Below are 15,534 nucleotides of genomic sequence, written 5' to 3' on the forward strand. Positions count from 1 at the left end.
GAAGAAATTTAGAAGAAAAGAAATTTAAAATATAATTTACGGAGTTGAACATTGGAACTTCGATGTGCTTTCTCATTACGTTTTGCATCACAGGAGAACGGATTTAAATTCCTTACAGCAGAAACTAAACTTTTCAAATTAAATATTTATATTATAGAAAAACAATACTTGATGTAGAACATATTTTGCAAGCAAGACATTCCAAAATACATAACTTACATTAATAATGTATGTTATTCAAATAAGTAGCAAAATATATTATACAAATAAGACATTGAAAATGCATATATATATACCAATACAGCATTTTTAACATTTATATTACTTGAAAAGCAGCTGAAAATTACTTACACATACGCATACTTATGGCAACATACAACATGCTGAAGAGAACTGCTCTGCCACAAACAAGATAGTTTGCAACAAAGAATGCAGGAAAGAACATATCACAGTTATCATTACAGTCTATGCTATAGAGAGCGCTAAGCTACATTTGTTACATATCACAATCGCCATGACTACCTACAGATGACATCCACTGTTAAATATAATTACCTCTCTCACTTTCAGTGCTTTGACGACCCGCTGCCTGTTCAATGATGTCATTGACAACCATTAAATCTGGAAGAAAATATATTACACCTATGAATATTTAGATTCTAAACAAAAAGCAAGTTTTAAAAACTACGTAAGTCAAAATTCATTCATATCCATCACAATTAAGAATTCATAAATCGCTGTTTCTTATTCCATTAAACAAAAATGAAATCAGACACATTGTTATTGTTACTTTTCATTCGTAATATACAAGATTAATCTGAATAAGAGGTCAAAACTTAAGGGCGTGATAGAAAGCAGCTATACGAGCAATATTCGTCATAGAATGTATGGTCGCAAAGCAAGCAGTGAGAAGTTACAGGGTAGTTTTCCACTGTGATATTTAAAGAATTAAGAATGAGAGGAGATACTTCAGAAAACATTTTATTAATAAAACTTGCTTATAGAAATTGTTCAAAAGACCTTCCGCCAGCTGTAATGCAGGCTTCACACCTGCGGGATTAGGGATGGACGAACAGTTGCGAAGACACCAAGCATTTTCCGAATATCGCTGGCAACAACGGCGATCCTGGCGACTAGATCCATATTGGTTTCAATGGGGCACTCCTAAATTATGCTTTTCATATGGCCCACAGGAAATGTGCAAACGCGAGATATCCGGTGATCTATCTTGATGGTCAAGCTATGGGACCACCTCGACCGATCTATTGTTCTACAAATTTAGTGGTTCGTATAACCAGCTCTTGGCCACCCACGGTAGGAAATGACGTTGGGTGAATTAAGGTACAAGTCTTCGGCCTAGAGGCCTTTTCTCAAAAATTTTTAACGCTTCTGGGTAAGTCATAGTGGATCTTTAAGTTCTTGAAAATAGTATTCTTCCTTAGTGAAGATACAAAAGTGGCGCCATCTAGTTTTCGTGTAAGAAGCAATTGGAGATTTTCAAGACTATTGTGTCACCATCTGGTGGCAGATGAATTGGTCGAAAGTTGCAATTATTTTATGAAGCAATAGGCATGGTATAGTGATGAATATTTTTATGAAGATGATGATGAGGCATAATTGTAGATGGAAGAAAGTGTTGGGTGAGAGGACTGACCCTTTTTATACCATTTACAATGCCACCTAGCGGCTCGCCGTTTAGTTCCGACCATACATTATTTGAGGAATATTCCTCGTATAACGTATTAATCAACTACTATAATTCAACGTTACTATCTTCTTCATCTAATAACTGCATCATTATCTTCAGATACTATGGCATGACAGCGGTATCTTCACACACATGAAATTTTATTACCGCTAACCGAACTGAAAGATCTCCGAAAATCTATTAATCACTACTGTAACTCAACGGCAGAAATGAAAAGCCTTAGGGTTCTCATACTCTAATAATACATACAAATATCGAACGACAAAATCACCCTTTTTGCGTTGTATGAAAAGTGCGCGCTATACGCCATAATATACGGTACTTTATTTTCGACCGCGATATTTTGTTGTTGTTGTCTTGGCCATATATTTCATGGAAGAATGGTTGCCAGAGCCTCAAGGAAGTTGGCCTTTCACCCAAATTCATGGAGGTAGGAAGTAAGATGGAGTCGCCCTAAACAAGTTTCTCCGTACCCTGCTCTGAAGCACTAGCGATCCCTACGTGGTGACCAAAACATTGGGTCATTTACCATTGAGTTCTATGGGATTTGACGCGTTCGGGTGTAAATATTTTGTAATTACGTCGCAAATATACATATAAATGTATATGTTTTCTTTTTTTACAACACTTCAGAGTCCTAAGTATGTGAAAACAACATATTTTTAAACAACATTTCATTCTGAACGGAATTAAATGCTATAATTTTCACAGGACAGTTTTCTCAGAATGGTTTAATTTGAATGAAATATTTTCACAAGTTTTCGTTAATTACATTAGAAAAAAAAATTAAGGTAATTCGATTTTATTCGGTTAAGGTACAAAAATTAAGATCAAGGTTTATTGTATTATTAATATTAAAATTATGCATTATTTCTTTTCTATTTATAGAGCTCCTTCCTAAAATACTTTCTTAAATATGACATGATTTTTTGGCTTCTTTTAAATCGAAAAATGTAAGTCAATTTATAATTAATGCTCTATTCGGTTCATTTTAAATTAGAGAATTATTAAGAATTAGCGAAATACTTTAAATAAGTATTTCGCTAATTCCTAATAATTAAATAGGTATTAAATAGTACTTGACTTTCTCTGGACATTTCTGAAAGGGAATAAAATAAGTTTTTTTTTTTTTTTTTTTTTTTTTTTTTTTAAAGTATTATTTAAAACTTGTAACTGAGTTATTATAAAATGTAAAGGGAATAATTCTTTTAATTATACTTATCAGATTTTTTTTTTACCCTTCATTTCAACAATACATATTCCAAAACTCTTTATTACGTTCTTAAGTGCGCATCTCATAGCATTTGCTTTACAATACATTTTAACAGATTGCTTTCCAATACGAACAATTCTTGCTTAAATAGTTTTAGAACGTATTTGTCAACAGGATTTCAATTTATGTTTACAATTCAATATTAAGGTTATTATATATTTAGATAACATTTATAATCATTATAAATTAGATACATTTAATCATTAGATTTCTTCACAGTACTTTCACAGTTGTTTATAAGTGAATAAATTCTTCATTTCAAATACATTTATAAATAATTTAATGAATATTTAAGTATTTTGTCAAAGGCAGATACATGCTTTTTGCAAGCACATGCATAAATACCCATACATATTTCCTATTTATCATTTCCGGCATGTGCAAATCTTTAATTTCTGTGCAATCACTATATTTTTCGTGTAAAGTAATTTACACTAATTTAGCATACACCCGAAAGGTGTATGCTAAATTAGTGTAAATTACTCTCTCCTTTCTTCAAACCCCACAAGAGGACTTTCAGCTCGCCATATACTTAGAGTACCCCGCATGCCGCAACGATACTATACATTTACCCCATGCCCATGCCTTCGGTATTGCAGCAGACGACGCTATCCACTATGATGTGGATGTTTTAGAACTGCGATGTTTTCTCTGCGCTTTCCTCTCTCCCAGGATGTTTTGTATGACTATGTTTTCGCCTTCCGTTGTTTTCTCCGTGACGTTCTCGTTCGCGATGTTTCCATCTATAAATTTACAAAAAGCAAAATCGATATTTATTTTTTTCTGTTAAAAGATTGAGGTTTCTGTGTTTCTAGTGAATAATGTTTGGCTCATTTTGATCTCAAATATTTTAATGCCGTGCGTTTCAAAATGTTTTTGAAACGCGGAATAAGTGAATTAATAATTATATTTTACAAAGTTGCTTTTCTTTCAAAAAAGGATAAGAACATAGCTTTTAGCACACGGCTTGTCTATGCGCGAAATTTTGAAAAAAGAATAAATTTTAAAGTAGCAGACATTATTTGTCTTTCCTAATTATATGCTGATGTGATAAATATTTACTCCACCACATTTATATTTTTTTATAATCTTTCATTGAAATTTTACTCCACCACATTTATATTTTTTATAATATTTCATTGAAATTTTACTCCACATATATATTTTTTTATAATCTTTCATTCAAATTTGTCGAAAATATATTAACAACTTCTGTATTTAAAACTTTTGTAAGAGTATACACTATTCATTTCTGGGTTTAAACGCACCTTTCATATCAACAACCGTTTGCCTGTGTAGATCTGAATATGGACTGTCATTTGTCTTTTTAGAAAAAGCACATTCATCAGAGTCTGGTGAATCCTGTAAAAAATAAAAGAATTACAAACTGTACTAATATAAACTTCAAATATAGAATAAATTTGAAAATTTGTCAAAATATGTGTACCATTCCCATGCATAGATAAAAAAATTATTAAAAAAAGTAAATATAACCTAGAGAAACATTTTTAATTGAACAAAAACTTTACATTATGCGATAATTAATAATTTTATTTCATATAATCTAGTACTAGGTTTCTGTAAGTAAGAACTGAAAATAGTATTACAATTTATAAAAATATGAAACAACGAATGGAGAAATTAATACTTTCTAAAATAAAGCACTGCGAAATAAGCACACAGAAGGTGTAAAAGTTACATTTTGCCTTTCAGTGCGCAAGCAGTATACTTAAAACGGAAATTTAGCAAAGCTTCAGAAAGTTTGATAATTGTTTAAACAAATATAAAAGGAGAAAAAATGTAAACTTAAAAAAAAAAAAATTGGAACATTTATGCACTGAAGTCCAATACGTCTTTTAAAAATTAATATATATATATATATATATATATATATATTATAAAATTAGACAAAATAAATATATAAACTAGTTAACTATTTAAAATAATTTATGAATTTATTGTTTTATATTCTAACGGACAGAAAGCATAATTGACACAGATCATGCAGAAGTGAAAAGCAGTAAGAAAAAATGAGAATAGTAGAATATTTTAGCAAGAAGAAAAAGCTTTTATTTACATACAATGGAAAATAAAATTTACATCTGGTAATTATTAAAAATCAGGTTTTTAATAACACATATCTAATTTCTTTTTTTATTTGCTAAAAATAAATATATGAAGTGGAAAGTCCAAACTGGGGGAGAGGGGGATTTAAAAGCATAAAAATAAACTTTCTTTTATTTAAAACAACCCAAATTTTACTGTAATGGGAAGACTATGAGTAATATATTTAAAAATTTATAAGGCTGATACATATATAGCCATTGTATTAATTTCATATATATTCTACTATTTTCTTCTTACATCTATATTTTCATTTGTAAAAAATTAAGAATAACACAACAACCTCAGAATAGAGGCCCGTTAGGTTCCTTGAGCGTGACCTTAGTTGGTCTTCCTTTGTTAAAGCTTTACTATATACATCCACATGAGAAGTATATGATATTCTAGAAAGATGAGATGTGTAGCTAGAATGCCTTGATGTTAAGTTCGTATTATAATATACAGGAATAACTATGGCTCCATCATCCTCTGACATTGGAGTTACAGCTTTGCTATCGTCTGCATATGGCAGGTGCTCCTGAGCGTCTTTGTAGGTGTTCAGGACCAGGGGTTTTCTGTCACCACAGCGACGGCCGTTTCGCTTGCTGACGCTGTATTGACTCCCCCTGCTAGGACGACCAATAAATGGAGAACCAGGAAGACTTAGGCTGGCCTAGAATTGAGAATATTTATCCTTAGGCTAAAATACTTTCTTTTGCTAAAGAGCAGATTTCTTGCTTGCAGCTACTCCAGCACTGATTCCTTATCTTTTGGCTTTCTCAAATGACAAAACTGTCAAATCCTAAACATAATTTTTAATTAAGATACCATTTGAAATTTGCCACCTCCTTCTGATCATTCTTCTTTCTGGAAAGACTGGATAATGATCGTCAGCAATGATTTTGAGCAAAAAGGAGGGCAATTTGCTTCATAAATAGAGTGGGATTTGAGTGCAAAAGCAAGCCACATGAATTAACCAAAAGAAAAGAAAGTCGGGTGAGGTACAATTATCCCCAAACAAATATGCATCCAAATGGCGATTAAAAGTGACAAATGCCAAAATGGCTTAATACTTTCAAAAGAGTTTTTAAACACTCTTCTTTCACATGAAAAAAATTTCTGAAAATGCATGTACTATCTTAAAAAAAAGCAAAATATTAAAATAATAATAATAACTAGTACTGCAAAGTTAAATTAAAAAATGAAGTAAAATTCTGACATGGGTAAAAATATTGTTTGGGGATGAAACATGTGCGGAGTGCTGAGTGCAGTTATCTGCAAAATTATACAGGCGGGTTTAAAGATAAGACATTTGCCATATTCAGCCTTTGAAGCAAAGCAGCAACAGCTAAAAAGAAAAAATATATTATTTATGTAAAACACAAACGTTACATATAAGTGGAAAAATGAAATCAACATAAAAACTTAATAAACATAATTGAAATATTAAAAAAATTCTTATTAAATATTACTAATTTCATTTTTCCACTAAAACCTCTACTCATATACATATGCATATACGTAATTGTAATGTAATATCTAAACATGACAAATTGCATTACATTAAAATTACTTTTGAATATAAGGGCCTTTATCACATATACTAATAAAAAATTTTAATATCATTTGTATGCTAGTTATATATATTTACATAATACACACACACGAAGTTATAATATTACGAAAAAGATAATTTATAGAATTTAACTTACATATAGTCAAAAATTCGATTAATATGCTATATATATATATATATATATATAATACAAATTTATACTGTAAAAATTTAATTAGATCGTTATTGTTGAACTAGGGATAGAAATTATGGGTTTTTAATTTTTATGAATTATAATATCAGAATAAGTTTCTGGATCACAAAACTGGGCATAGATTTTACTTACAAGTGCAGGTGCTTTCTTTCCTATCCCTGGGCATGTCATCTGAAGAAGGGCAAATCAGCAAAATACCGGTGTCTTTTAGTGCATTTCACAACTGTAAGTATACCTGACCCTAATGTTATAGTTACAGCCATCTGCATTTTACACCTTGCAATGTAGCAAAGCAAAACAAAAAATAATATTTGAATTTTAAACCCATTCATTTCTGTTTCACGCTTGATATATTTAGAAATGGCTGAAATTTCTTAGCATCAGGTATTTCATTTCTGTTATAAATATCAAAAATATATGTAGTAAGGTTTCAGTTACAAACAATATAAACAAAATAAATTGTATGTAAGCATTTTAATTTACTTGTCTACATATCAATAGCTCGGTTATAAGGATGGAAAACAACATAATAAAATCTTTTGCTGTATGCAAAAGGACAGAAAGGAATGAGTTAGTTTCATATGTTTAAGAATATCAAGGCAAATTAACTGGCACAAAGAAATAAATAAAAACATTTTTTTTTCAATGAAAAATAATAAAAAATGTTTTATACCAGCAACATAATAAGGCATAATAAATAAGTATGACAAAAACAGAATATGAAATTAAAACACAAGGTTGCATAAAATTAGAAACAAAATAGCAAAAAGTGTAAATATAAAAAGTAATAACAAACATAATGAATTTGTCAGGCATGTATATTATGGTAGGGAACATATCAAGCAGGATATAGCAAAGGAAGATGGCTGTCATAAGTACATAGGGCAAGACTGTTCTACACATAAAGCTGCCAGATGTTATGAATGCTTTTCAGAAAGAAGGTATGACTCCTCCCTCCCTTTAAAATGTGAAAAAAAAATGTATATGTAATCTGTTATGCCTACAAAGAAAGGATTTTTCAACACTTATTATTTTAAAATTCGGTTTCAAATTCTGAATTGGATATATAAAGCTTATTTATTATACATCTATGATGTATTTATGCAAATTGACAAAAAATAAATTTAAAATATGAAAATTCGAAATAAAACTCAATCTATAGTAAAGCAAAAATGCAATTACAAAGTTGAAAATTTAGGGAATAACTTAAAATCTTTAAATTCATATTTTGTAATAAATACAATCTTAAATCATGTTAAAACCTAATTATATAATTTTGTAAGAGTTTATTTGTAAGAGTAAACCCTAATTATGAGGTCTGAGGTTGAAATTTTTAAAACTTAATACTGAATTTTATTCCTAACCTAAGAAAAATAAAAACTAATTTTTTAATCAATTCTATTTTTTCTAATAAATATTTTGATTAATTAAATGTAATTTTCTAATTCATTATATTGTTTCTATAAAATAAAATATTAAAAAAAAATCCATTTAAAATAGAGTTAGTCTTACATAAAAATAAAATTACAAGTCAAAATTTATAACTATAAAAAAGAAACATAAATGAGTATTTATCATACACTTGTGATATAAATAAAGCTGAATTTAAAATATGCCCCCCCCCTCCAAAATAATTAGGAAAAATTCCAAACTTTATAAATTTAGTTTGTGTTCCACTCTCAGAACTAATGATGACAAAAACTAAACTGAGGGAACTGTTACTAGAGGAAATTCTGCAGCTTCACTTTCAAGCAGTCTTACTGTAATTCTTAGATTATTTTCATAAAGGAAACATCTGATTCCTATTTTCAGTATCTATTGAACTACATATAAGTAATATTCATTGATGATATCATATCCAACTTCCAGCACAAAGTGCGTTCAATTAATGATGGTGGAATGGAGAATATTGGGTATTGTCGTAACTGGTGATCTACTGAATTTTGTTACTTAGTTATTAGTTTTGTAACAGATAGCGCAGTCTCTTTCCCTATTCATTTCATCACACAATTCGGTGTGCCATTGGCCAATTAAAAATTCAGAACTATCTTTCAAATTTGCATGATCAGATTTATTATTATTTAATATTAATACTTTTTTACGTTTTGCAACATTTTTATTTTTTTTGCTGCATTTTATGGCACTTTCAGTGTGTGAATAAAAGAGTGAAATATATTTTTGTAGCAGATTAGCTGTTTAAGTATATTATTTTGCGTAGTACTTGGGAAAATGCTGATACTTTTCCAGTTGAGCTGAACGTGTGTAACTATAAAACAAATAAGAGGTAAGACAAAATACACCCGATTTTATACTGCTATATTTAATTGTTTCAAAACCTATTTGCAAACAACTTGTTGGAAGCTGAGTGTTGAAGGAAAAAAGATAATGAATTTAAGAGATGGATTAAACACGGTTGACGTTTAACTGCTTCCCTTACAAATTTTTTTGAAAAAAATTGCAAAAAATCATCACATTTTTTTATTTTATTATTAAATGCAAGGAAACGAAACAGAACAAAATATATAGGTTTTAAGTTGAATTTTTAATTTTTTTACAGGTGTAAAAGCATTTAGTTTTAATATTAGTTTACTATAAGGATTTATCACGGGCAAATAAAAAAAATAAATGTTAGTCGTTGTATGATAGTTTTTGAAACAAGGTACAACACAAAGTGACACCTTACATTCTATACACTGGTATGGTATCTGGTCTCTTTTCTTACTGGCTTACCTCTGGAATCTATTTTACGGGAGCACAGAGGCACTGTCTCATTGGATTTGATTTTTTTTTTTCTTTTTCTTTTTTTTTTTTTTTTTTTCAGTAGCTGGAATAATATCTGGGAAATGCCTTGAGGTTATAATCACTATCTGAAAAACCTACCTAATCGCTATCTTGCATCATCGCCATTATTTTACTTTTTTCAAAGCAACTATCATACTTTATACATTACTAATCCACAAGGCCCACGTATACGAGATGATATGGAAAACTTTCAATAAAAGCCGAATATTTCCTTTAATTTCCTCCGGACCGAGTAAAACCGTAATAAAACTAATTGCACTGACAAATTTTCCTTCCCCCGAGTTTTCTCGAGATAATAATTAACTGCAATATTTACGGACCCGGGATAACTCGGGATAATCAGGCAAGCGGTTAAGGCAACAGTTATTTCATTTGCTTTTTATTTCAACTCTTTGTAATGTAAACGTAAAATTTATTTCAGAGCAAATAAGTAACAAAGATTCGAAGACAGCATTGCAAAAGCTCTTCGCAAATTCACCGGAAAAGTTGCATGTGAAAGAAACGATAAGCATAACACTGCATTTACAAAAATGTCTGAAAAAGAGGTGGCGCCATCTATTATAAAACTGGTTAACTAACTAACGAAATTCCGTATATCGCCAATTGGGGCAATACCAAATATTGCATCAGTCATCTAAATTGCACTACATTCAACATAGTAAACTACAGAAAAATTAATAGCATAACTACATTAATACATTATTGGATTTTCACTTACAAACCATTTAAGTAGTTATTAAACCTTTAAGTAGTTATTAAAAGTTCCCACTTAAAAATTGGAATAAGTTATATTTACAATGGAAGCTTTCACTCAAAAACTACATTATTCAGCTAAAGAAGAATAAATATGAATTATATACTACGGATGAGTAATTATTTACTTAAGATACAAAACTTTTATAGAGAACTTTTTTAAAAAAACTAGCTAGCACATATGATACATATTAGATGAACAACATATGAAGCCCTATTTACTGTGTGGAAATCAAACCTTAAATTGAAATCCTCACATTCTTGTTGATTTAGTAGCCCAAAATAATGCCAGTATTATCCAGTTGGCTGAGCAGTTGTGTTTAGGAGAATTACAGTCACACCATTGGTACAACAACTATTTCCACCTCAAACAAGTGATAAAGTACAAATACTGACAATATGAATTATAAAAATTTACAAATATTCAATTCTATCATAGCTCTTAACTATATATATCAAATTTGTATTTAATATATATGAATATGATGCACAGAGTTAATAAAAATCATAGCATTTGAAACAGAAATATTTTGTCCTTTTCGCTTGGCCCACGAGCGGTAGAGTCGCTGAACACTGGTAGCTCGGTCTGAGGTTCGAATCCCGCGAACGGGCCAGCTGCATAAGCGTTTTCGTGGGTTTCCTCATGTGTAACGTGTATACAAGCCAGTTTCCCTAAGAAAGTCCTCCACAAAGGCATCCATCCCCTTAGGCAGATAGCCCTAGTGTGCTTTGCCATAATCTCAATAAAACAAACAAACCTTTTCCTTGATATTTCATACAAGGAAAGCACTGTACAAAATGAACACAAAACAAATATTTATATATCTGTGTGTACGTTGGTACGAGAATTATCTACATAAATAATACAAATATTGCAATAGAAAGAGGTTTTCTGACGGGATATATATTAACATAAGATTTATATAAATTTAACTTGCAAAGTAACTTTTTTGCTTGTCAAATGGAGGATACTTGCTTTATTGGAAATGGCCGAATTCAACAGTCATTTAGTTATCTTTAGTCTCTAAGCAACAGTAATTACCAAGACTATTGCTTAGAAAACACAACAGAAGAGGCAGGTATCAGACTCTTGAGAAAATGAAAGGACCACACAAACAAAACTGCCTTTTACAAAATTTGAAGATGCAACTTAGAAATTGGGACTAACAAGCAAGGTTTGCATCAGGCTGACTTCCAAAATGCTATAAGTATACAGCATTGTTGTATTTCTATATCCACTGATTTAGTATCTATAGTTGCAGTTAACCCCAGTTTAAAGTGATGTGTCTGTAAAGGGAGGATTATAATTTAAATTCCAAATGCATACTATATAAAAATGGGTGATAATATTATGAAATATAGAAATTCAGATGTACCCAGCATTGTCTTTTCCCAGCAATGAAAAAATACAAACACTCGTAAAAGCATTTCCGACTGACACAACACAAATAAAGAATGAAAACTGATCATGGAGAATACTACATATTTACCCAGGTTGGTGTTTAGGCTAGTATTTTTATTGGGTGGATGTATATGTGGTTGTTGCAAAGGATCACTAGTCACACAGTATTTGATTTATAATTTTTTGTTTCTTATTTCTACATATAGTGGGAAAAGAATTATTTTTAATTTCATTATCAACGGAATATTATACTGCACAATTCAAATAAAGCATTGGTCTTTTTCTGTAGGATTAGGCTGAAATATGAATTTTCTTTTTTCCACATTATGACAGAAAGGTAAAGAAAAATAAACTGTAGGGCTTAACATGCTTTGCAGTAGTTCAGTACTTAATATTTGCAATATACCGTATTGTTACAAATACAGGTGCGATAAGATGGCTTCCCCGCAAAGCAGTTTTAGGGCTGCCATAAAATGGCAAGGTTGCCACATTTTGCGAGAAGTCGCCCATTTAGCGACATTTGGTGACAAAATTGGCGGTATGCCATGGACGGATGGAGAACCTTCTGGAACGAATTCTTACCGGTTTAGCCCAGAATGTTCTCGAACACAAGCCGAAAGCTATATAAAACCTGCTGGTCTGCAGTCAGTTAGTGTCTCAGAGTGTGCCTCGTCGAGAGGGCGAGTGTGTGTGCCTCGTCTAGCGAGCTGATCGTCAGTCACTGAGCGAGTGTCTCGAAGTCTAGCACCGAGTTAGTCTTTTAGTGCATCATCGAGTTTTGTCTTAGACTGTGCTGAGTCGAGAGCTATACTCTGGTGTGTTGTCAAAAGCATCGCGTGGAGAGTCTTTAGAGTATGTGGAGTTCCGAGAACGACCAAGCAGAGTTGCAAGCTGTACTCTAGTGCTTTGCCGTGAAGCCGTCTCCACCGTGTTAGCCTGATAACGTGGAGGCTGTGTCGCTGATCGTATCAGCATGTTTGTAGTAGTTCATCGACGACTGTAAAAATGTGTTTTGGAGCTGTACTGACAATACTGGCCAATAAAGTGTGTTTCGATACTTCATCATATGTCGTAATTATTCATTTCAAATCCACATAAACTCCGTACGAACGTGAAGAAAGAAAATAACATAACAACTGGTATCAGAAGGAAAAAGAAAACGCAACAGTATTTTCCGGCATATAAAGCGCACCAGTGTATAATGCACATCTGCAATTTCAAGCTGCATTTTTTTAATTTTTAGGTATATTCGCCGCATAACACGCACCCTGTTCTTCACGGAGAAACCTAAAAGATATATGAGCAATGCTGTTATTTTTTTAGGTCACTTCATTGGAAGATTAGTCCCAGCTTTTCAAACAATGGTATGTCGAATTAACAGGCGATGAGGGGGAACATATTCCCGCAAAGAGGGTGGGTTGTATTCAATGCAGCTGTCCAAAGGAATGCTGCTGTAGGTTTTTGAGAAAAGGGGGATATAATTTGAAGTAAGAACACACTTCCAACTTTAACGAAATTGCGGAATTAGGATTCAGATGTTTTCTCTTTCTGAAGAAACCGTGATTTTGAAGTGAACATCGAAGATTTTAGTAGAAATACAGTTGATCCTATAGTTCCTTTTAGTAGTAAATATGGCTTCTGCCAAAGCAAACTTCAGTGTTGGTTTCAAATAAAAAATCATTCAGTTTGCAAAAGAAAATGGACAATGTATTGCAGCGAGGATATTTGGTGTTTGTGAATGATAGAACAGATGGTGATTATTTATTTATAGATCAGAGTAACAGTGATGGTGAAAATTAAAAAGAAATCAATGATATGCCTGAAGATATAAAGGAAGACGAACATGACGAAAGTTTCATGTTTTCCGATGACGAAAGTTTCATGCTATCCGATAACGAAAAGTTTTTGAGTTCAAAAGGTATGTCATTTCTTTTAAATAAATTGCATAAGTGCTAGTAAAAAATCTAACTTTTGTTTGCTGATTTTTTCCTTATTCTTAATCTGTTATTTTTATATCTGGCATATAATGTGCACTGGTAAATTTCGAACATATTTTTAGTGTTTAAAGTGTGCGCTATATGCTAGAATATATGGTACTTTGCAATTTTTTTATTAAATGTCTGTGACGTGTTACATAACTTATCAGTTAAATTATATTGCATTTATATATGTCAGGTTAATATGTTTAATACAGTGTTTGCTATTATGCTCAATAATTCTTAGAACCTATTGATATGGACAACTATAGGCATACTACGAAGACAACAATAGTAGATAAAAACAATATTAAAATAATTAAAATGATGTATATATACTTAAGAAACTGTATACTTTCTCAGACTACACATTTGGTTACATAAAATAAGTTATGAAAATTTATTTCATATAACTATAATAAAATGATATGAAAAGAGGGGGAAATTCCTATCAGAAAAACTCTCATTATTAGAAAGTTATGACAATTTGTACACAGAATTATTATTCACCTAATTCATTTTGTTTCACCAAGTTTTATTCTACATAGCTGAATGGACTAGTTGTGTGGCTTTGTTTCACATATAATGCAAATATGGTTGGTTTAGTTGCCTTTACAAAGTCCTACACAAAAGAATCCCTTTTCATAGTCAGATAATCTTAGAGGTTTTTTTTTTTTTTTCATAACCAAATAATCTGTTTCTTCATTTGAAAAATTCGCTGTTAAATAATTTTAAAACCTTCTGTTCAAACAGTGAAACATGTAAGAGAATAATTCAACAAAGCAAGGAATGGTTTAGCATATAAAACATCTGGCAGCTCTAATGTTTGGGTACTATGAATAAGTATGTGGCATACCTACAAACTTGATTCACACTATTAACTATAAGGGCAATAGGTAGGATAACTATTCTTAATTACTAGTCCTACTTTATATCTAATATATAAAAAACTACAGTTAGTAAAGTTCTATAAGGGACAGCCTATGATTAGACCTAGGGAATAATGCCTCAAACTACACATTTTCTATCACTACATGTATCATAGTCAAAATTCTAGACCTATATGCTTTTTGATCTAAAGAAAGAGCACAGAACAAAGCCATAAATTACATTTAAAAATAATACATTTCATACAATACAAATTACAATTTGTAATTTGTGATTCCATACAATGCAATCACAAATTACAAATTTCTCCATGGAAAAAAATACTTTAAAAATAATTCAAATTTAAAAAAGAAGAAAATGACATCGCATAATAAAAATGTAAATTACCTGATCATGGTTATGACATTTTAAAACTGCCCACTGCAAAAAAATTGTCTAGTTTTGAAATCTACCTTTGCATCTATTACACATTTAAATGATTAGCTACTATCTAATAGATAGCAGTATATCAAAATTTAATATGTCTGCTTAGCCTTACGAAATTTGTGGCGAGAGGAAGAGTTAACATTTCAGAAAACATTTAAATTTATTAAGAACATTTCTGAAATGAGTTTATTGTCCTCCAAATTCTAAACAACTATTTTTCTTTTTTTCACATTGTGCAGTTAATAAAAGTATTCATTTTTATTAGAATATTTTTACAGACTCATTAGATGCTCTCATTCAGTTGAACGATCAAATCGATTGACTGAAAAACCAAATGGTCCTTAAATTCTCAAATTAAAAGTTAGTATATTTCACTGCCTTTATCAAAACAAAATTTTAATATATATATATATTAAAACTGGAATTTTACAGTA

At 30.9% G+C, this 15,534-nt stretch overlaps 1 protein-coding gene across 8 annotated transcripts in view; it reads right to left on the reverse strand.

Annotated features, from left to right (window-relative positions):
- LOC118195845 (sodium channel protein para-like) overlaps positions 1–15,534 on the reverse strand; it is a 401,580-nt gene that overhangs the window by 126,653 nt on the left and 259,393 nt on the right. For 7 of the 8 annotated variants that reach the window (XM_085819569.1, XM_085819567.1, XM_085819570.1 and 4 more), the window contains exons 11-13: positions 5,389–5,757; positions 4,250–4,343; positions 556–621 (exon numbers count right to left, since the gene is read on the reverse strand). In XM_085819569.1, the coding sequence (XP_085675695.1) occupies positions 556–621; positions 4,250–4,343; positions 5,389–5,757 (529 nt within the window). Of the gene's footprint in view, positions 1–555; positions 622–4,249; positions 4,344–5,388; positions 5,758–15,061; positions 15,095–15,534 lie in introns of all 8 variants that reach the window. The other variant, XM_085819568.1, reaches the window with a different exon arrangement.

The sequence above is a fragment of the Stegodyphus dumicola genome, chromosome 6 (genome assembly GCF_044657685.1).
Source record: "Stegodyphus dumicola isolate Sdum_Otavi_A_Nest chromosome 6, ASM4465768v1".
NCBI classification, from domain to species: Eukaryota; Metazoa; Arthropoda; class Arachnida; order Araneae; family Eresidae; genus Stegodyphus; species Stegodyphus dumicola.